General features: G+C 47.0%; 3 protein-coding genes across 17 annotated transcripts in view; 2 read left to right on the forward strand and 1 right to left on the reverse strand.

Annotated features, from left to right (window-relative positions):
* Kcnh3 (potassium voltage-gated channel subfamily H member 3) overlaps window positions 1-3802 on the forward strand; it is a 19019-nt gene extending 15217 nt beyond the window's left edge. Inside the window, 8 exon segments of the mRNA XM_053743378.1 lie at window positions 326-543; window positions 1197-1528; window positions 1942-2048; window positions 2694-2770; window positions 2869-3199; window positions 3202-3373; window positions 3375-3399; window positions 3401-3802. Coding sequence (XP_053599353.1) covers window positions 326-543; window positions 1197-1528; window positions 1942-2048; window positions 2694-2770; window positions 2869-3199; window positions 3202-3373; window positions 3375-3399; window positions 3401-3463 — 1325 coding nt within the window. The 3' untranslated portion in view covers window positions 3464-3802.
* On the reverse strand, window positions 3799-13326 carry Mcrs1 (microspherule protein 1). Its single transcript, XM_047548660.1, is given in 18 exon segments — window positions 3799-4244; window positions 4344-4471; window positions 4736-4823; window positions 4952-5034; window positions 5225-5246; window positions 5248-5337; window positions 5433-5457; window positions 5777-5852; window positions 8312-8450; window positions 8707-8815; window positions 9736-9829; window positions 9832-9844; window positions 9982-10137; window positions 10713-10851; window positions 11246-11288; window positions 11291-11383; window positions 11896-12016; window positions 13227-13326. Coding segments are annotated over 18 exon segments (1509 nt in total). The 5' UTR covers window positions 13230-13326; the 3' UTR covers window positions 3799-4157.
* Window positions 12621-22280, forward strand: part of Prpf40b (pre-mRNA processing factor 40 homolog B) — an 88150-nt gene continuing 78490 nt past the window's right edge. For 4 of the 15 annotated variants that reach the window (XM_047548632.1, XM_047548624.1, XM_047548628.1 and 1 more), the window contains exons 1-2: window positions 12622-12741; window positions 13197-13366. In XM_047548632.1, the coding sequence (XP_047404588.1) occupies window positions 12624-12741; window positions 13197-13366 (288 nt within the window). In that variant the 5' untranslated portion in view covers window positions 12622-12623. Of the gene's footprint in view, window positions 12742-13196; window positions 13367-22280 lie in introns of all 15 variants that reach the window. The other 11 variants (XM_047548631.1, XM_047548630.1, XM_047548633.1 and 8 more) reach the window with 6 other exon arrangements.

Consider the following 22280-nt stretch of genomic DNA (forward strand, 5'->3'; position numbering starts at 1 on the left):
AAATTGATGACTGTTCAGTCTCAGAGCTAAGATGCTGGGATTTCTGTTCAGTGGTTTTGAAAAAGTGTCCTGAAAGTGTTTGAGAGCCTGGGTCCCAATGCTCTTCACCCTAAGCCTGTGTGGGCAGTCAGTGAGGCAGGCAACAGGTATCAGGCCATGACCCTACCCGGCCTCTGCTTCTTTCCACCTTGCTTGAAGGTTTCACAGTGGTGGTCTCAACTGGAAAAACCTGACTGTAGAGGAGAGAGGCTCTGTGTTCTCTGGCCTACCTCCTCTCTCAGTGGCTGAGGGTCAGGGTTCTTTGACCTCTGTTTCCTTTCCCCAGGGAAGGGTGATCTGATTGGCTGTGAGCTGCCCCGGCGGGAGCAGGTGGTAAAGGCCAATGCTGATGTGAAGGGTCTGACCTACTGCGTCCTGCAGTGCTTGCAGCTGGCTGGCCTACATGAGAGTCTTGCACTGTACCCTGAATTTGCCCCACGCTTCAGCCGCGGTCTTCGAGGGGAGCTCAGCTACAACCTGGGTTCTGGGGGAGGCCCTGCAGAGGTGAGGGTGCTGGGTACGTGCATGGAGGGGCTGGGGAAGGCATGGGGAAGTCTACTCTTTCACATCTACTCCTTTAGAAGCCAGCCCAGTCAAGCTCAGCCACCCCTTGTGTCCCTGCTTGGCCCATCTGAGACAGCCTGTCCCTGTCCAGAACAAAATCAGGTTAAGGATACCAAGCACAGTGGTAACAAATGAGCCGCATAGGCTGATGGAGGATTTGTCAGGGGCTTGGGCAGGGGACAGGCAGTAGTCCTCCAGGCTGCTTCTGGAAAACAATGTGGCTTTCCCCTGCTTTTTCATGGCAAAACAGGACTGTTCTGAGGGCTTTTGAATTTCCCTGGATAACGTCACTAGTTCTAAACCAGTTTTGAGTATTGCAGTCTCTTGGATAGTTCCATTATCTTGAGGTACCAAGTAGAAGGGGTTCACATTTGGCTGGAATTTTGAGGGGCAGCTAATGCCTCCAGGACTTAGCTTCATGTGGCAGCAGAAAAACAGGTCACCCCTCCTGACGGGGCCTCTGCTGCAGAGTGGCAGACAGTGGGTATTCTGTGTAATAAAGACGGCTCATCCTTTCTAGTAGAGATGATTCCTTGGCAGGAGAGGGGAATGGGACACAATAGTTGCCATGCATGTCTATTTCCTGTCTCCAGGTAGATACCAGCTCCTTGAGTGGTGACAACACCCTCATGTCTACACTGGAGGAAAAAGAGACAGATGGGGAACGGGGCCCCACAGCCTCACCAGCCACAGCAGATGAGCCCTCCAGCCCTCTACTGTCCCCTGGCTGCACCTCCTCATCCTCAGCTGCCAAACTGCTATCTCCACGTCGAACTGCACCCCGGCCACGTCTAGGTGGCAGGGGACGACCGAGCAGGGCAGGGGCTTTGAAGACTGAAGCTGGTGCCTCTGCTCACCCACGGACCCTGGAGGGACTGCGGTTGCCCCCCATGCCATGGAATGTGCCCCCTGACCTAAGCCCCAGGTAAGCAAGGCCCTGGGCCCCATGGCAGGGTGAGAGTGATAAAACAGAGGCCCCAGTCAGGCACACCCACACCCTGAGGGCCCATCCGTGCATCTTAACTTTTCTCTGCTTGCATGGTCCAAGCTTGCCTCCTCTGGGAAGACTTTCTTGACTTCTCTGACTTCACCTGTTAGTATATGTCACACCCTGCTCTAAGTCTGAAATCTTATTGACTCCCCAGTTCAAAGGCAAGCTCATAGGGGAAGGGACCATGTGTTAGCTTTCTCTTGGGACCTCAAGAGTCCCTATCCAGCTCCAAGCTGGTGCAGTCTCTGTGTACGGACACTGGAGCATCCTGTCCCCTGTAACACAATAGTGGTTACCTGTCAACTGATTTGTTATCCTGCCTGTTTGTTGATTTGTTGGGTCCACAGGGTTGTAGATGGCATTGAGGATGGCTGTGGCTCTGACCAGCCCAAGTTCTCTTTCCGTGTGGGCCAATCTGGCCTGGAATGTAGCAGCAGTCCCTCCCCTGGACCAGGTACTAGGCCCGGGGACAGAGTATGTTGGTGGGGTGGCCCCTTTGCCTTCTGGAACTAAAGCACTATTAGAGAAACTGGCCAGGGGCAGACTCTGCCCAGAAGCCCTCTTGCCCTCACCCACCTCTGCACCACTGGGCTAGGAGTTTGGTTGTGAAGACTAGTCTGGGCCCTAGGTCTGGACTCCTCCTCTCAGTTTTCTTGTAGTGTTAACTTGGCTTCCCTGGCTCCAGCTTCTTGTTTATAAAATGGGTTGTGCATGGAATCAGCACAATGCCTGGTTCACTGGGAGGATAAAGGGATAGGGAACCAGGATAGATGATGGTTCAGGGCCAGGTGAAGCAGCTTTGGGAAGTGGACAAAGTGGAGAGGTCTCGAATGTCCATTTCCCTAGAGGACAGAACAAGAGACATTCACAAAGAACAACTTCCTGAGGGGAGAAGGGTACAGGGCAGTGTGACCCAGGACTGCTGGGAAGGGTTTTCCTGCCATTGGCAGTTTAGGCAAAATTCAGCTCTTTGGGCAAGGCAGAAGTATTCTTGAGTGAGGTCTTACCAGGTCAGTGCAGTGTGTTCTAATGGGAGCAAAAACCTGGACAATATGCTGACTCTTATCAACCCCAGCTGACAACCCCATCCTATCCACAGAGAGTGGCCTGCTCACTGTCCCCCTTGGGCCCAGCGAGACAAGAAATACAGATACACTGGACAAGCTGCGGCAGGCGGTGGGTGAGGGACAGGTGGGGACAGGGAGGGGAAGGGGCAGGCACTTCTATTGCTAGATGCCTGAGGTTGCTGACCTCACCTCCTCCCGCCCCTGAAGGTGATGGAGCTATCTGAGCAGGTGCTGCAGATGCGGGAGGGACTGCAGTCACTTCGCCAAGCTGTGCAGCTTGTCTTGGTGCCCCATGGGGAGGCCCCATGCCCTCAGACATCAGGAGAGGGGCCTCGCACAGGCACAGCCAGTGCCTCTGGGCTCCTGCAGCCTCTTCGTGTGGACACTGAGACATCCTACCTACAGCCCCCAGTTGGCTCTGTCTTAAGTGGGACCTGGCCCCACCCTCGTCCAGGGCCCCCTCCCCTGATGGCACCCTGGCCCTGGGGGCCCCCAGCATCTCAAAGCTCCCCCTGGCCTCGAGCCACAACTTTATGGACTCCACCTCAGACTCAGAGCCCCCTGGCTCAGGAGAATTCTTGCTCTGAGCCTACCACCCAGCTTCACCTCCTTCTGAGGAAGGGGCGAGGACTGTGCCCCCGGAGCCTGTGAGCCAGGCAGAGGCTACCAGTACTGGAGAGCCCCCACCAGGGTCAGGGGGCCAGGCCTTGCCTGGACCCCCACAGCCTAGAGATGGTTGCTTATTGGCTGTCACGGCCCTGGCACAGTCCAGTGGACCCAGGAAGAAGGGACAGGGGTTTGACTGCCAGCCCAAGGTCAGTGCTGCAGACATGCCACCATTCTGCTGCTCTGCCAATCCCAGGACTCCACGTACCCACTGACTCAGGGCAGGGAACCTGAGACGTGAGGGGGACTTGGCCCCCTGACTCTTAGAAGTGGGCTGGAGCCTCAAGAGCAAGCTCCAGAGCTGAGAAACTGAAGCCCTTCCACAGCCTGTTCTGCTGTGGACCTTGTCACCCTCTGCAGGCTGAGGGCAGAGGCCTGAGGACAAGGAGAGATTCTGCCATCCCTTGCATGTGCCCCATCTCTACCTGTCCTTACATTTTTTTATATTTAAAAGCATAATAAAAAAGAAACTACTTTGGAATTTGGTGCTTTTTATTTACAAAAGAAAAGCAATAAAGAAATATGAAGCTAATCCTCTGGAGACACAAGATCAAAGGTGGCGATCAAGGGAGAGGGAGGGTGGTCTGCAGAGAGAGGAGTGGGAGGGGCTCTGGCTCTAGAGAAGCACAAGGTCCCAGCCTCTCCTGGCTTCCAATGGCCAGCCCCACCTTCCTCAAAGACTCATATCAATGGGCCATCAGTTGGGCCTCCTGCTACCCCTGTCCCTGGGCAGGTTCTTCCAGAAGCCTGAGTTCCCAGCTCAAGGGGGCTGGAGTAACAACAGAAACCGAGGCCAGAGAGAACCCAGGGTTCTTGGTACCCTGTCCTCCTCACTGTGGCGTAATCTTGGCAGCCTCTGCCCGGATGAGAGCAATGAGGTCCTGGTTGATAAGGAAGACAAATCGCAGGCTGGCAATCTGGTAGGGAGAGGAGGACAGAGATGGGATGAACCAGGCCCATGTATCAGCTCACCAAATCCCCACCTCATCCTGGTCTCTCCACCTCCCCCAGCTCACCTCCACCACAGAGTTGTTGCTAAGGCGCCATTTGGAGCCACACAGTACAGGCCGTCCATCAATGTAGATGGGTCGTCGGCCCTCATTGGCAATGAAGAAATCACCATTGTTCTTTAGCTTGATAACACCTGTGGAAGTAGAGGAAATGGGATAATGGGATGGAGAAAGGCCAGAACAGAGCCAGGAGCCTCCAGCCACCATTTCTGCTTCCTGGGGATATGGGTATGAAGGTATACAGGACTCCCAAGTTAGAGATCTTGAAATGCTGGCTCCTTCAGTCTGCCTCAGCTAGTCCATGAGGATACCAAACCTCACAGCTAGAAAGAGCAACGAGAGGCTGGGAGGAACATCCCACACTGCTTCCTACCGAGGCAGCAGTATATGGAGGGTACCTTGCTTCCGGGAGATCTTCCAAGCTGGACCCTCCAGAGACAGGTCCACATCAATCTGGTTATCCGTGGTTGCTCTGCCCAGGGTAATCTGGAGAAATGGGGTAGGTGAGGATCCACACAAGCCAGGGAAGATGAGAAGTCAAGGACTAGACAGAGAAAGGACAGTGACAGAGGACAGATGCTTAGGAAGGGTAAGGATGGGAAGGCCTATCTCACCTCGCGTGAGCGCATCAGATACCGCACCATGCGGCCCCGTAGCACTGCCAATGTCTGGTTGTCAAAGTCTGGAGAGCTCATGCCTGGAGGAAGAGCAGGATTAGGAAGGGCCCATCCAAGGGTCAAGTGGAAGACAGGAAAGCAGGGCAACATCTATGAGTGATACGAGTCAAGGCCTGGAAAGCAGGGCATACCCAGCTAGGCAATAGGAGGGACTCAAAGAGGGGCAAACGATGCCCAGGAGTGAGCCTTCTGGTCCCCTGGCCTCCTCACCTGTGATGCTGTCTACTAGCACCCTGCCACTTATGCAGTTCCTGTTCCAGCTGTCGTATCTCTCGTTTCTGGCGCCTGTCAGCCACTGTGAGCTCTGGGGTAAGGTGGGGGTGGTAAGGACTTTGAGGCTACAGTATTTTGTACAAGTCCTCTCTGTTCAGCAGAAACTTCTATCCCTTCACTGTTCCCACCAGGATACACTTACCATGTCCAGGACTTCATCTCGCATGTCCCTGAAGGGTGAGAGAAGAATGAATCAGGTCTACATTAGCTCACATGCTACCTGGCTCATTAAGGCAATCCTGACACCTTTGGTCAAGTGGCCCAGAAGGCTGTTTATTCAGCTTGGCCTAGCCTCTTTCCCTGGATTGGGGTGGGGGATAAGGATAAGGAAGGGAGCCTAAAGGCCCCCACAGGAGGAGGTGCAGCAGGGAGGCTAGGCACAACAGCTGCAACTAGAGCCTGGGGCTAAGTTGAGCTGGGTAGCCTGGGGTGCTCTACCTATGGGTAACTCAGTTCTCTCTAGACCTGCCTGAGGCCCCAGTTACTCACTTGAGCTTATTGTCATCAATCAGGTCTTCTGCATCAGAGAAGTTCAGCACTTGGTCCCCCTTTGGCAGCGGCTGCACTGAACAAATGACACACGAAGGGTGAGCACCAAGGCCCCTACTCCACCTCATGGGGCTGAGCAGACAGCTGAGCTAAGTGGGCACACTGCAAGGATAGGGCCAGAAGAGCTGGAATGGTGAGGAAGTGCATTCCCAACAGGCCCCACTCTAATTTATCTCACGGGCAGAGATGGTTCTAGATAGGGAAGGAAAATAAAGCTGAGCATTTCCATGGACTTTTGGGTGTGGGTATGTGAAGGGTTCTCAGTTACAGAGCCTTAAACTAAGCAGGGAGGACACTATACATAGTTCTATTTTACATACGAGGAAACAGATACAAAGAACAGGTTCACTATTTGACCCTATTTTGGGACACAGCCAGGATTCAAGTCCCACTGTCCAGATTCCAAATCCAAACTGCTCCTTCTCACCACATCACACACTCCCCAGCTTTCCAGCCTTGCTGTTGGAGGGCTAAGAGGCATATGACACCAGAAAGTATATGCCAGTGGGAGCTGCCCCACCTCTAGTCAGTGTTTTCCAGTCTGTGGGTCACGACTTGCTCATGGATCATGAAATTAGTCTCATTTGTTTTCAAAGAATGAAATTGGAATAGGAAAATATCAGAGCCCATTCAATACGTTCATTAAATATGTTTCATTAAAGTTTTCGACTTTTTTTTTTTTTTTTTTTTTTTTGGTAGAGTGTTGAAGATTGAACCCAGGGCCTCATGCATGTAGACAAGCACTTTATCACTGAGCTACATCCACAGCCCATTTTTCAACTTTTTTTCTAGAAAAGATATAAAAGGGATTAGGAAGCCCCAAATCTGAGTACTTGTTCTTTTAGGTCAGCTGTTCCTGGGACTGCGGTGTGGTGTCTCTTCTGTAGCAGGCAGTGGTTGAACTGTTGTTGGCTAAGGAAGGAAGCAGGCTGCATATGAGCCACAAATGCTTTTCCCCTCTGCTGCTTAGTGAGACTGTAGGGAGACGAGACTGGGGTAGTCAACCCCATTATGACCCTCCCCACCAGCACTGCTTAAAATTCCACCACTCTAATGTGTACCTGACTTGACAGCTAAGCAGTGGAGACCACCTGTTCCCAGGACTCCCAGCTCTAAGCATCAAAGGAGAAAACCAAATCCCCACATGCAGAGACTCCAAGGAAAAAACATAACCTTTAAGATAAAGTTTCAGTTAACAAAATAACTTTCAAAATAGTGACAAAGGAACTAGTTTTAGCAGTAAAAATAAATTTTACTCAGTATCTATTTCCTCTGCAAGAATTCAGAGACAGCAGAGTCTGGGGAAGCAGCAGAGTTCTGGAAGCTGCAGGAATAAAGAGGGCTGCTCTTGGGCCTGTAAAACCAGATGTCCTCAGGAAGGAAAGATATGGCCTCCCTCTATGAGTCAGATTCTCTAGAATCTTCCTGCGGTCATATCTTCTCCTAACCAGAAGCTGCAGGACCTGGAAGTGAGGTGAAGGGCACACCTGAAGCTTCACTTCCAGAAAAGTGTGAAAAATCATGCAGAAGGCAGTATCAGTGGCAGTTAGGCAGGAAGAGTGCACCTGCACCAGGGAAATCAGAACCTGAACCACAAATCTGACCAAAAGGGTACTGTACTTTAATCAGATTGCTTTCCTAGTACCTGTCATTAGGAAAGAGAGTAAGTTTGGTAGTGAGAGAAGAGAGGCAACAGAGAGCATTCTGGCCCTAGGAGGAAAGACAGGTGGACTGGGTGTGAAGTTCCAGTTGGGACCTTCTGAATGACCTAAAGAGCAACTAATAGCACAGAATGCTTGGTGGAGGAGAGGAGGGCAAAGGAAGAGAAGAAGAATGGAGAGGCAAAGGGCAAGAAAGCTTAGAAAAAGTGGTGGGAAACAGGGGAAGGGTGAGCAGAAATGGACACTTTAATGTTTTGTTCCTGTTTGAATGCTATCCATTAAAAAATATGCAAATGCAGTCAGGTGCAGTGGCACATGCCTATAATCCTAACTACTCCGGAGGACGAAGCAGGAGATCATGTTTGAGGACAGCCTTGGCAAGAGAGCAAGATCCTGCCTCAAAAATACAATTAAAACAAAAAGGGCTGGAGATATAGCTCAGTGCCCCTGGGTTCAACCCCAGTACTACAGAGCGACAACAAAATTAATCTATTATTTATGAAATGGCAAAATATATCAAGACAAGACAAAAAAAAAAAAAAAAAACTAAAAAACAAGAAAAGGTAGATGACTCTATTTGGACTTTTTGCCCAGGATTTCAGGCAATCTTGGATACCCTTAACAAGATGCCAAAGACCATTCCAGATACTCTCTCCCTGTCTGGGAGGAAGCTGTTTTTGTTGCAAAGTGAGGCAAATAACACACTGGAGGTCACTGAGGGACTTATTACAGGGCACTGAAGGCAGCTGTGCCCAGAGCACTTCCTACACACACTCAAGCAAATCCATTTGCTTTGCCAGCTCCTGGGTGTTACCTGTCTGGTCCTCTAGCAGATAATACTGCTTCATGAGTTGCCAGTGTGCCTGCAGAGCCTTGGCAGTACGGGCCAGGTAGAAGGCATCAGGGTGTCTGTGCAGTAAGTCCTGGAAGGTCTCCAAGGTAGGCTGGCTGGTCTGAAGGCAAGAAACATGCTGTATGCACCTGGGTTTTCTCATTCCTGCCTCTGCCTTCCCACCATTCCCCCTACCCCAGGAACCTCAGGAGCTAGAAGAGCAAGTGTTATCCAGGAGTCAGGCCTGGCTCCTCCTGAGGTCAGTCACAAAGGTCTCTGCACATTTCCATGTGCATATATGCAGTCAGTGGGTGGGGGATGAGTGGTCCCACTTGCATCCTTCCCTGACTCTCAACCTTCCCAGATCCCAGCCTTACCGAACCCACTTTGCTTAGCAGCTGCTCCTCAGCCTTACTAAACAGGGCCTTGCTCTGAATTGCTGCAATGGCTTCTGGGTGCAGCTGCCTCATGGCCTGGCAGGCCAACCTGGACATAAGAAGAGACAGAGGGCAGAGCTGAAGGGAAGGTATCAAGCAATATGGATTTCCTACTTCCCCCAAACCAGCAGGCCTTTGTGATCAGAACCTTGAGGCCATGTCTTCAATAGGAAGAGTCTAAAACCTAGCACAGCACCTGTGGTCTTATGGGTTTGCCAAATGAATGAACAGGTAAGTCATAAAAATGAGGCTTCTATGTCCCCTGAAGGCCCAGTTCTGAGACAGATTCTGATGCTTGCTGCTGCTCCCTCCCTAGCCCTCTTTCTTCACTTGGATAAAGGTGCTACCCGCTAGTCACTGCTACCACCTCTTTACCAAGCTGAGATCAACCTATTTCCTGGTGTTTCAGGGTCATGGCTACATCCTAAGTGGGGCTATGCCAGGGGCTGTGGAGGAGTAGAAAATGTGTGCTCAACATCCAACCAAGTTTTGAAGAGCCTAAACTGAGTGAGGAGAAGGAAGAGTGCATTGCATGTGTACATGAGTTAACTCTGGCTGTTAAGCTAGAAGGAGCCTTGGTGTTCTTCTTGTTCCAACTCTCTTTTTGTGAGGAAGAAATAGTGGGAAGTCAGTGTGGAAAGGTTGGGAAGTGACCTGCTCAAAGTCACAATACACACAGTGGTGGAACTGAGGATCCTGGCACTAATGTGGACATTTTCTCCTATGTCACTTCCTCTGCTTTCATATTTTCCTGCTTCTGGCATAAAGCCAGGACTAGCAAGTTAGCAGCAGGAAGAAGCTTCCTTGTGAGTCCAGCAGGTTCCTGGATCATCCCAAAGGATGTAAGGCCCCAGGACCCTGATTCCCAGGTCCCTCCCTTGGGCTCTGGCACAAGATTTGGCCCTTATGTATCAGCAGCTAAATTTTGGCATGTTCAGTACTCCCACTGCTGGAGCCAGCCCTACTCACTTGGAGATGACAGGATCATAGAGCAGGGCGTACCAGCGCTCCTGAACTTCCCGAAGGGTAAAACGGCAGCTGAACTTCACACCCAGGTGGACAGAGTCAGGTCGTTGGTCTGTAGGGACCCAGAAGAGTTTGCTTCAGCCTTAGTACAGGAAAGAACCTTTTTAGGGCCTTACAGAACTAGTTTGGGGGCTGGGAATTAGAGCCTGGGAGGAGAATGGGACCCTAACTCTGTGGTGGAAGAACTACCTGCAATACAGCGTTGATGAGCAAGAGGTCATCTGCAGGCTTCCAGCGGCCCAGATCCTTGGTCACCTGAAGTGGCTGTTTGCTCTTTTTCACACGCTTGGTGAGTCCAGGGGTTGGGCGGGCGGGTGGTACAGGAGTGCTGGGGACCTTGGACACCTAGGCACAGGACCCAGAGAGCTCAAAGCTGGCATCAGGACAGCTAGAGCTTCAGGCCTAGAGCTTCACATACTGTGTGGCAGCCACAGTTTCAACTGACAATAGGAAGCCAGGCTGGGAGCTCAGCTTTCTAATACCAACCCCCACCCTTACCAAATTAATTCTACATAATCCTTGACCATATGGGGTCTTTTCTTTGCTAGTGGTACCCCCAACCCCAGAATAGAGGGTGGGTGGGGAGGATACGAGGAAAACACTCTTGCTGGTACAGTGTCTGGGGCCAGAGCAATGCCACCTGGGGTTATTTTTACACTCTGAAATGCTGGGAACAGGCTGTCTGCTCCCAGAATAGATGCATGCTCCATGCCTCCCACACGGAATGTGATACAGGATGCACTGGCAGAATGGGGGTGGGGGGTGCAGCAAGAAAGTTGAGTAGGGAGAAATGGGGGTGGGAGCTGGGGCAGCTTGGTCCTCTCACAAGCTTCTTCTGCATGGTTCTTGGCAGCTGGCAAAGGTTCTGGGGAAATATGAAATCTGGCACTGCCCACCCACTACTACTCCCAGCCCCTCACCTTCTTCTTCTCACTGGAGGAGGGTTCACTCCCTGAACAGCGCCCTGGTTCTACCCCACTGGTCCCCTTCACCCGGGTAGAGGATTTTGCTAGGCTGCTCTCCACCAGCTCATCATCGAATTTCTTCCTCTTGATAAACCTGTGGAGGGTCCTATCCAGTAAGCCATCTTTACTCCTCCCAGGGACCCACTCAAACATACCCAACCTCCAGAACAAAGCAGGCTCCCAGTGGGAGCTAACTGTTCCACTGCTTTCATTTTCTACCACAGCCAGGCTCAGTGGAACATGAAACTGCCACACTCCAGCCCTGAGAATGATAGGTGACTGCACACAGAGATATCATGTCAAAGACCCAAGATCTCCCTCCCCTGCCCACAGTGCCATGTGAAAGGACTGGTAGGGACAGGAAAAGTACAAGGCTCTGCTTAGGTCCCAGAGGGGCTCAGGTAACCATTCCTGACAGAGGCAAAGGCACACAGTACTTAATGCCACAGGCCTTCTTTCCCTTCTGAGCCTTTCTAAATTCTGACTACCTGGAGGAGCTTCTCCGTTTAGGGATGGTGCCCAAGGCCTGGAGGAGGCCCGCTTCTGCCCTGCCAGGGACTCCTCATCTTCTGAGCGGCTGGCAGTGCCTGATGCCATCAGGGATGAATCTAGCAGCCCCTGAGAATCTAGAAGAAGAGAAATGGTGAATTTGGGCCTCTAAAGTGTTTAGCAGAGCCCTGAACCTCTGCACCTGGAACCCCTCCACAGTCCCCTTCCCCTGTTAGCCCTCTTGGCCTCTCCCCTGCCTCCTTGGCCCTTGAAGTTTTAAGGTGGGAGTTCCTCAGCCTCCAGATTTCATCTGGACCCAGACCTGCTAGACTTTTCCTTCATGGGTAGTTCTCCAGTGGTACATGTCATGTTGTGCAGTACACAGTGCTCAGGTCAGACTCGTGATGCCCACACACTGGGCTCTGGGCATAACTGGTCCCTTTGCCATCAAAATTCAACATGCCAAAGAGAGGCAGCTCAATAGCAAGTCAGTCAGTTGTGGTTCTGCAAAGAAGTACATGTGTATTGCTGGCCCAGGAGGAGGTGGCAATGCCCAGTCAGGACCAAAGACATACATGCCAGCACAGGGTAGACATCAGCATATGCTTGGTGCCCAAGCATTTGGGGAGCTGGAACAGCCTCATACTACCTTTGTCCATCCTCTTATTGTCCCCAAAGCCACTGGTTCCAAACCACAGGGCTAGGAGGAAGTGTCCCACAGCCTCATCCAAGGAGTCTGACCAGGTGACCTTAGAGGCTGAGAGGAGATTCTGCAAAGGAGAAATGAGGCTCCCTGAAGCTCACGGTTTTCGAATGGCCAGCCTCACCTCCTTATACTGGCTTAGGTCCCATAAACTAGGAAAGACACAAGGAGTGGAAAGAGGCATAAGGCTCTACTCTAAATATTATGCTTATAAACCAGAAGCCTTGTGAAAGTCAGAAACCTTTGAGAATATGATAAAACTGATGAACCAGAAAAATGTATAAACATACTATTTAGGGGGTGCACAGGTCTCTCTAATTCTATTCCTAAAGTCCTAGGTTAAGTACCTTGACTATAAACTACCAGGAAACAAGAATTTCGTTTTTTTTCTTTGGCTGTCCCTGCAGCTCAGCAGCAGGGCAAAGCAGAGAAGAGGAAAGGGAGATTGCACTCCAGTCAGTCCATCCCCCGATCTCATCCCCATTTACGCTCTTGTAGAAGTGGAAGCTAAGCTAAAAAAGTCGTTTGAGAACTGTGTGAATACCAACCGCCCTGCCCCGCAAAAAAACTCAGGAGTCGGACAGGAATTCCTGGGGTGCTCTGCTTGCAGGTCCAACCCCTTCTGACCAGGACGGCTTAGCCAAGTGCTCCCATCCTGCCCACCAGGTGTGCTCATGGCGCCGTTCCATAGGATACGGGTGATGGGGGCTGGATCCCGTAGGCAGACTGAAGCAGTCTGCGCCCTCCTTCAAAGGTCTCTGGCCCTGCCTCTACCGCGAGAGCACACCCAAGGTAGGTGATTGGTCCAAGTCTGTTTCAGGAACTCGGGATAAAAGTGGTTAAGTCAGGGCTGAGGTTGTGGCTCAATGTTAAAGCACTCGCCTGGCACTCCTCAGCACCACATTAAAAAATAAATTAAATAAAGGTATTGTGTCCATCCATAACTGAAATGATGAAAATCAGCTTTGCAAATCAAAGTACGGCACCAACCCTGATGCTACGTAGTCTCGATTTAAGCCCCACAGACCGTTGGCGAGGGACTAGGGTCAACTCCCAAGTCAATTCCCACCCCACCTTCGGCTTGCCACCTTTGCGCATGCGTAACACCTTGGGCCAGATTCTAGTCCGGTGCGACCCACGCATGCGCAGATTTTCGGGGCGCTACCGGGGCGGGGCCCCAAGCCTTGTGGGGGGGTTGTACCCTGAGGCATTCTGGGGAACTCCATTTCACCCCCAACTCTACTTAGAACCCTCAGAGGCGAACCGGGAGGTCTCACCATTCCTAGGCTGCCAGTTCCAACAATTTCTCTGCGGCGACAGCAGCAGCCGCAGGGCCAAACTCGGCTTCCGTGAGATACGTCTACTTCCGGGTTACGAACGAGGGACTGTGCAACCTTTTCCGGTTCGTCCTGGAAACGTGAGTAAAGGGGGCGTGGCCATGGCCGCGAATGTGTGACCATTTTGCGAAGAACAAAGTCAAAATTTTCCCAGTTAGGACAGCGTATAGGGAAACGGTCAGGGATTATAGGTGCCAGAGAAGTTACCCGGCTCCAGGGAAAAACGAGACTTGGGGTGAGACAAAGCGGAATTAAGGTTGGGAGGGTCAGAGGGTGCGTGGGGCCACGAACTGGATTTTGGTTTCGGAATTCGTACTAAGGTATGGGGGACTTGGGGCTGGGGAGATAGCTCAGTCGGTAGAGTGCTTGCCTTGCAAGCACAAGGCCCTGGGTTCGATCCCAGCACCAAAAAAAAAAAAAAAAAAAAAAGAGGTATGGGGGGACTTAAGGATCTTCCAAGACCAATTATGCATTGTTTAATTTTACCAGTAATTTTAGAGAAACTACTTTCTCAGGCCTCATGGTAGATATGAGACTGGGAGAAAATTCTGAGAAGCTCGCTCTGTCCGTGTAGATGTAGTGTGTATAGTAGGAACAGGGAGGTTCGTGGGCTGTATTCCTTTCCCTTGGGGAAGAGGAGCGGTACCCGGTTGGTCCCATCAGCCTGACCCGACCTGGACTGCTGGAGACAGTTGTGAGCTCCGGGAGAGATCAATTGAAACACCTTCAGAGAGTGCCCTGGAGGCAATCTTAGGGACGGGAAAACGAGTTCCCAACGAACAGGAAATGTTGGGAGTCCGGGATATGAGAGATGCCTGGGAAAGCCACTTTGTGAAGAAGCAGCTTGGCCAGGGGTTTTAACTCAGCGGTAGAGCGCTTGTCTTAATTCGTAAGGCTATCGGTTCGATCTCCTCCACCACAAAATAAAACACATCAACTGGACATTGCCAGAGGATTTGTGTCAAACGGGTGACTGACCTTTCTGGATCCTGACAATCGTTTGATAGCTCTCTACTTCCAAGTCTCTTCACCTCGTTTACTGAGTATAACTTGTTTGATGAGTATGTTCCTGTGTTTTGTTTTTGCTTGTTTGTTTTTGTTTTTGTTTTTGTTTTTTTTTATGGAGCTGGGGATCAAATCTAGGGTGTCATGCAGGTTGGCAAACTCTATCACTCTACAAGTTTTGTCTCCCATAAAAGATTGAGTTTTCTGATACACAGTATGGTGGAGTATGATAGATCATGATATGGATAGATAAACATATGACAATTAATAGGATGGTCTTTCTAAAAAGGTGACAGTCGACCCAGGTATGAAGGTGTTTGCCTATGATTCCAGCTACTCAGGAGGCAAAGGTAGAAGGGAGACTGAGACAGGAGGATCACAAGTTTGGGATCAACCCTAGCAACTTGGTGAGACCTTGGCTTAAAAATGAAATGAAAAAAGAGGGCTGAAGTGTAGCTGAGTAGTGGAGCCATTTGCCTAGCATGCAAGAGGCCTTGAATACAATCACCAATACCACCAAAAAATTTTTTTAAAAAGTGACAATTGAGCTGAGATTTGGTGGTTGATAAGGGATCATACATGCAAAGAGCTGAGAGACAAAGCAGCTAGAGGGGACAGCATGACTGAAGCAGAAAAGAATGGTAAATTTGAAGAAGCAAAAAGGAGCCTAATGGAGCACAGTGATGAAGAAAAAAAGAAGGAGCCAGTGGTGCACAGGCCTGTAATCCCAGTGGCTCAGAGGCTGAGGCAGGAGGATCACAGGTTGCAAGCCAGCCTCATCAATTTATCAAGTCTGTAAGCAACCTAATGAGAGACCCCTGTCTGAAAGTAAGAAGGACTGGGATGTGGCTTAGTGGCTAAAGCACCCCTGGTTCAGTCCCTGTTACCAAAAGAAAAAGAAAAAGAAAAAAGGAAAAAAGGAAGGAGATGAGACATGAGAAGTCTTGGGGCAGCTCACATCAGCCCTGTAGTTTATAGATTTTATCCTTTATTCTTAGTGCAGTGGGAAAGCTCTTAAAGATTACAAACAAGAGCATCCTGTGATAGGATGTAATTTTTAAATTGTTCCTTCTGACTGCTGAAGAATGCTTTGTAGGGAAACAAAAGAGGAAGCAGAGAGATAGGTAGAGGCTATTGCAGCAGTCCAGGTGAGTGGTGGTTAGCTGGATTGTGGAGATGGTGAGCCCTGAACAGAAACATTGACATCAACATATACTTTAGATGTAGAATTGTAAGGACTTGCTGAGGGGTTAGATTTGGATATGAAGGAAAGGGAATAATCAAGGATAAGACCTAGGTTTTTGGCCTAAGAAACTGGGAGGATGGTAAAGACCCAATCCAAATTATGTCCAGAATCTGACCCTGTCTACTAACTTTTCCACCTTTCCTGGTCAAAGTTTCCATCCTCCATTATCTCTGATCTGGAGTATTGCAAAAACTCCCCAATAGTCTCAGCTTTCATCCATACTGTGCCTCATTCAATCTGTTCACAGCACACAGAGTATTCCCATTAAAATGGAAATCTACTTATGTCCTGCATCTGTTCACAATCTGCCTCTTAGCATAAAAGTTCATGGTCTACCCCCTATTATTTCTTTGACCCATCTCCTCCTCTACTTTGCCCTTTTGAAAATTCTAGTTCCCATATCCTGTACTTTTAACCTCTTCTCAACTTTGTTTTCTCCTTAGCCCTTACTGTCTTCTAGTATATGATGTAATTACTTATTTTTTTTTCTTTTTATTGTATGTCTGCCAGCAGGTAGAAACTCTTGAGGGCAGTGGGTTTTGTCTTGCTTTTTTCACTGCCAAAGTAGATACTTAATAAACATTTGTGTGTAAGCGTCTTAAATAAATTTACTGCAAAGGAGAAATCTGGAAGGAGCAGGATTGTATAGGGGCAGAAAGAGTTCTGTTAGACATGATAAGTTTTGAGGTGCCTATAAGGTATCTTGGGAAGTGTTGATTGAGAGGCAGACACACTAGTTAGGTCAGGGAAGAGGTCTAGGCTGGAGATACACGAGGAAGTCATCATCATGGAAGGTGAGGTTGTGGCACCTTTAAGATAAGGTTGAGAAGTCAGCAAAGCAGCAGAAGAGTGTGGATGAAAAGAAAAACTGGCATCTATCACCCCGCCTCCAATTCATCCTCCCTAGTAGTTTTTCATATTTAGCACTCTTTCCCCTGGGTAAGAATGTGTCTTACCCTGGAGGCACATTCATGGTTCTTACTGAACTTTTGCTTAGAGCTCCAAGCTCCTCCTGGGGGATTAGAACACAATGGTTAATGCAGGTTCTGGTGTAAGTGCCTAGTTTCAGACCTCTATTGCCTATTACTTTGTGACCATGTCCAAGATACAGTTCTGTGCCTCAGTTTCATCATCTGTAGGGAAAAAATAGTTCCCACTTCATAGGATGATTCTGGAGTAAATCACTACTTAAATCAGTTAGTAGTATATGGCAAGTTTTCAACAAATGTTAGCTGTTGTACTGTTCTTGTGGCTTGGGATTCAGCATCTCCTGCCAGGTGGACTGAATCAGTGACTCAGACTTTGATAGCACAGCCCCTCTCTACTGCTGTCCACCAAAGCAGGACCAGTTGATCTTTCATCTAAGACTGTTACCTCCATGGCCCAGTAGAAAATACAGGGTCTTTCTGCTGTATACTCATGTATTTTCACCTTCTTAGGGAGTCAAATTTAATAAAGATGATAACCAGTACAAGTTACCTTTGGATTCATATGTATTTTAAGTCAACATATATACTACTTGGTGTCTGTGTGTTGTTTCTTTCTCCAAATGAGAGAAATGACTTGCGAAGGAAGATTCAAATATTCAACTGAAACCTCTGAATATCAATCCCAAGTTAGAGATCACAGACAAAACTTATGAACATTCAACCTCTTTTTTTAAAAAATATTTTTTAGTTGTTGGTGGACCTTTATTTTAATCATTTATTTATATGTGGTGCTGGGAATCGAACCTAGTGCCTCACACATGCTAGGCAAGCGCTGTACTTCTGAGCTACAACCTCAGCCCCCAGTTCAGCTTCAACATGACAAAACTTACCCATCTTAATCCAAAGTTTAGAATCACACTCATTATAAACTTAGATTATTCCCATTAAATTTAGGTGTGTAACAAAGCTCTTTTTATTTAACATGGCTTTGGAAGTATTTACCTACATAATTATAGAAGAGAAAGGAATGAAATATAAAAGCTTAAGAATTAAAATATTTATGATGATAGCCTACCTGGAAAATCCAAGAACATCAACTGGAAAATTAATACTAATAAGATGATTTAGCAAACTAGGTGTGGTGGTGTACACCTGTAATCCCAGCAACTTGGGAGACTGAGGTAGGAGGATGGCAAGTTCAAAGCCAACCTCAGCAACTTAGCAAGGTCCTGTCTTAAAAAAAGGGCTGTGGATGTGGCTCAGTGGTTAAGTGCCCCTGGGTTCAATCCCTGGTACCCCCCCAAAAAGAAAATTTAGCAAAATGGGTACAAATTAACACATTTTAAAAATGAACAGTAGCCAGTAGAAAGTATTAGGAAATAAAATGTATCATTTATAATAACAACAACAAAGTAAATTAACCAGTAGTAACCTTAACCATAAATGTGCTGAAACTATGTGTGCAAAACTAAAATGCTATCAAAGGTCACAAAAGGAGGCTTGAATAAATGGGAAAGACACTTTATCTTGGTGTAGAAAGACTCACTATCATAAAGATGTCAATTCCATAAATTAATCCATAAATTTAACACAATCTAATAAAAATACCAACAGACTACATAACCTGAATGTAAAATTCAGATGGAAATTTCTGCATCAAGAATAGCATTAGTGTTTTGAAAAAGGTTAATGAAAAGGAAATAGCTCTACCAGATAGTAAACCATTAAAAAATACAATAATTAAAATAATAAAATCCAGAGAACACTAGCATATGCATGGGCAATTTATCAAAGAAGCAAAATAGTCTAGATCCAATACATTAAAAATTTTAGTATATTATAAAGATGACATTGTCTGTCAGCAGGGAAAAGATGGATTATACAATAAATAGTATTGAGACAATTGTGTAGTCACCTGGAAAAAAATATTGTGGTGTCTCTACTTCAGTTCTTATACTAAAATAAATCCATATGAATCAATTGTGCTTAAGTGAATGTAAAAGTAAAACTACAAATTTGTGTCATTGTGGAAAAAGTACTTTTCAGATAGCAAAAAATTCCTAAAGCATAAAAAAATCAATTCTATCAACCTGAAAATCTATAATTTCTCCCAAACAAAAGACATCATAAACAAAGACAAATAGCACACTGGGGGAAATACTCACAATTCATATCATAGACAAAGGGACTAATTTGCTTAATATATACAAAATCTCTAAATCAATGTGAAAAAGAACAAAAATTCAATAAGAAATGGGATTGTTAACAGAAAAGGAAAGATAAATGACTTTTAATACTAAACCTCCCTCACAAGAAAATTGAAACTACATTTATATATAATTTTTCACCTACAGATTGGCAAAAAATTCAAACATTTGACAATATACCCTTGGCATGGTTGTGGGAAAAGAAGCCCTCATGTTGCTGGTAGAACTGTAAATTGCTGATAACTGTCAAAGTTACAAATGCATATAATTTTTCATCCAGTATACTTGCTCACACACAATATATGCCAATTTATAACATCGTTTATAATAGCAAAAGTTTAGAAACCAAACACCTCTATCACTAGAGTATGGTACTTCCATATAATGGAATATCATACAGCATGGCTGAAGAACTGTCACAAAAGTCTTTATAGACCATGATTAGACTATCCTAAGGGAAAAAAACCATTAAAGAGTTTTAAAGTAAGGGTGTAGTATGAGATCTGTATTTTAGATCTCTCTCAAGTATTAAGGAACATCGAAAGTGTAAAGCTAGAGACAGGGCCACCAGTAAGTGACCTAAATTAGGGTAGTCACTGAGGACTGATGCCTAAGATGAAGACTGAATAGGACTGGCAATAGATTGAGTGTACCCAGGCAAGAAATAAAGCACTGATAACTTTGAATTTCAGCTTTGGCAGTGGATGGAGGCATTGAGATAGGAACACAAGTGGAAACATTGGCTTGGGGGTGAGATGGAAAGATGATGAGCTTCATTTGGATGAATTGAGTTGGAGGTGCCAGTGGGCAACCTATTCAGATGTTCAGTTGGGTGTTTGCATTTACAGTTCTGTGATTCAGGGGAGAAATTGAAATTAAAGATAGATTTAGAAATCATATTCATATAACTGATGTTTAAAGCCACTGGCGAAGGTGAAGTCATGTTGGGATATCCTGTGACATAAGGAGAGAAGAGAGTCTAGACACTGGAGCCCTCCTAGAGTACATAAGCAGAAGATATTAAGTGGAACATCTGGAAGAGCAATAATCACATCACAGAGGTAAAGGAGAGAGAGTGGTAGGGTTTTCCTGTTCTGTTTCTCATTTGAAAATCTTTGAAGACATAAATAGGTTTTCTTTGTTTCTCCCTGTCTTTCCTGTCCCATCCCGCCTTCAATTAACACAAGGTTTTGCAAGTAATAGTATGTCTGTGAACAAATAAGGGCATGCATGAGTAAGTCCAATCATGACTGGTTCTTCACTATACTTCAGGTCAGCCTTCACTAGTGCTCCTCTGATTGGTATCCCTCTATCCATTTATTCTCTCTCTCTCTCTCTCTTTTTTTTTTTTTTTTTTTTTTTTTACATTGCCCCAACAACCTCTCTAAAGCACAGATGTGATGCTACCATGCCGCTCCTCAAAAATCATGGTTCTCCACTGCCTACAGGTGGAAATCCTGTGGTCGCCTTCATGCCTATCCAATCTCATCCCAGCTGAACTGGTGTCCTACAACCCATGAACCACAGCCACATCCACACCAACTACTCTGTACCATGAACTTATAATGTCCTGTTCCCTTGGAACCCACTCTCCCCTCCACCATGCACACACAAATTTTCCACCCTGCCACCTGTGATAGTGCTACTCCTCCTCCAACATTTTGTTGAAATCCTTCTTAGCCTTGAAGGTCTTCCCAGACCTTCCCTGAAATGAGCATCCTCTTCCCCTGTTCATTTCACTTTGTACTCATATCACACTTGCCATAGTTTTTTATACATTCTAGCTCCCCAATGTTTATTATTCTTTCTCTACACTGGCCTGTGAAGAGAGATTATGTACCAATGTTATCATTACAAAACCAGCCCTTAGCACAACATAATCAGGAAAGAGTGACTGAATGAGTGGGTGAATGGATGGATGGATGGATGGATGGATGGATGAATTGATTGTGAGTTCTCAGAAGTAAAAGAACCAGTTTTATTTATTTTTGTAATTACTCCAGTGCTTTGCATACAGTTAGAACCCCCCGTTTGTGGCAAGATCATTGGAAGTTTGTTTTAGTCACTTTAGTATACTGACTGCCTTGAACAGAGCATGGCATCACAGTAGGTACTCAATAAATGTTTTAAGGAATCAATAAACGAACAATTACTCGTTTAATTTGCTTTCAGGAGCCTCCAGAGAGGCCAGTAGCTTTGGCAGACAATGTTTTGTGTGTGCTTCTTAACAGCTCCGACAGGCTGCCTTTGTGGGCCAGTGACAAGTTGTGTCATGTAAACATGGTTGTGCCAAGGGACTATGAAGTGTGGCTAACAGACTGCATTCGGGCTTTCATGTTTCTGAAGTATTTAATACAATGAGATTTGGCTCTTTAAGGAGAAACACAGCCTGGGAGAAGCCTCAGAGGTAAAATCAAGGCAACTCAACTAAGGAGGGAAAGTTTGACTTGGTTTCTACTATGTGCACAATCCTCTAGCCAGGGGAGAGGCAGTCACAGTGGTGAAGGCAACTGGGCCTCTACTCTGTAGGGTCAAGGGTAGGTTCACCAATAACCTCAGGACAAAAGCAAGATGGACTGATGTTGCAATAGATGCATGAACAAAGGGTAGCAAGCCTCCACGAGAAGGGCAGTTTCAGGAAGTATTAGGGAAGACTTTGTGGGGGTGATTTTGACTAAGCTTTCCTGAGTGGACTGAGAATTATAATAACTTCAGCTGGGCTCCCTGCTTCCAGTTTTCTGTCTGCGCTCATCATTGTGCTCCTGGAGTGAAGGTCAGATCATGTCACTCTCTGCTCAAAATTCCACAATGGTTTCCATTTTATTCAGAGTCCAGAAATGCCCTTACAGTGGCCAGCAAGGTCTGATGTAATCTGCACCCCCAGTCACTGCTCTGGCAGAATTTCTGTTATTCTCCACTCACTCATCCACCCCAGGCACAGAGGATGCTTTGCTATTCCTTGAATATGCCAGGCACACTGTTACTCCCACCTGGCATTGGGCTCACCACCTGTCACAGCTCCCTTCCTCATTATCTTCAAGTTGTTCCTCAAACATCACCCTAGTGAGACTTGCCATGACTGATATTAAATTGTAACCCCTACATTTTGTACCGTATTCCATCTTTGGAAATGTTTCTCCATAGCACCTTTTACCATCTGACAAACTGTGTATTTTACTAATTTATTTTTGTTTCTTGTTTGCCCCTCTCCAACAAAACAAGTTTCCATGAAAGTACTTTTTAAAAAAATCTATTGTAGGGCTGGGATTGTAGCTCTGTGGTAGAGTACTTGCCTGGCACATGTGAGGCACTGAGTTCCATCCTCAGCACCACATAAAAATAAATAAATAAAATAAAAGTATTGTGCCCATCTATAACAAAAAATATTTTTAAAAATCTATTGTAGGGCTGGGGTTGTAGCCTTAGTGGTAGAGCGCTTGCCTAGCATGTGTGAGGCACTGGGTTCGATTCTCAGCACCCATATAAATCAGTAAAATAAAGGCCCATTGAAAACTATAAAAATATTTAAATATATATATAAAAAATCTATTGTGTTCACTATTGTGTCTTTAACACTTAGAATGTTACCTAGTGTACGATGCCCAAT

Source organism: Sciurus carolinensis, chromosome 4 (genome assembly GCF_902686445.1).
Source record: "Sciurus carolinensis chromosome 4, mSciCar1.2, whole genome shotgun sequence".
Lineage (NCBI taxonomy): Eukaryota > Metazoa > Chordata > Mammalia > Rodentia > Sciuridae > Sciurus > Sciurus carolinensis.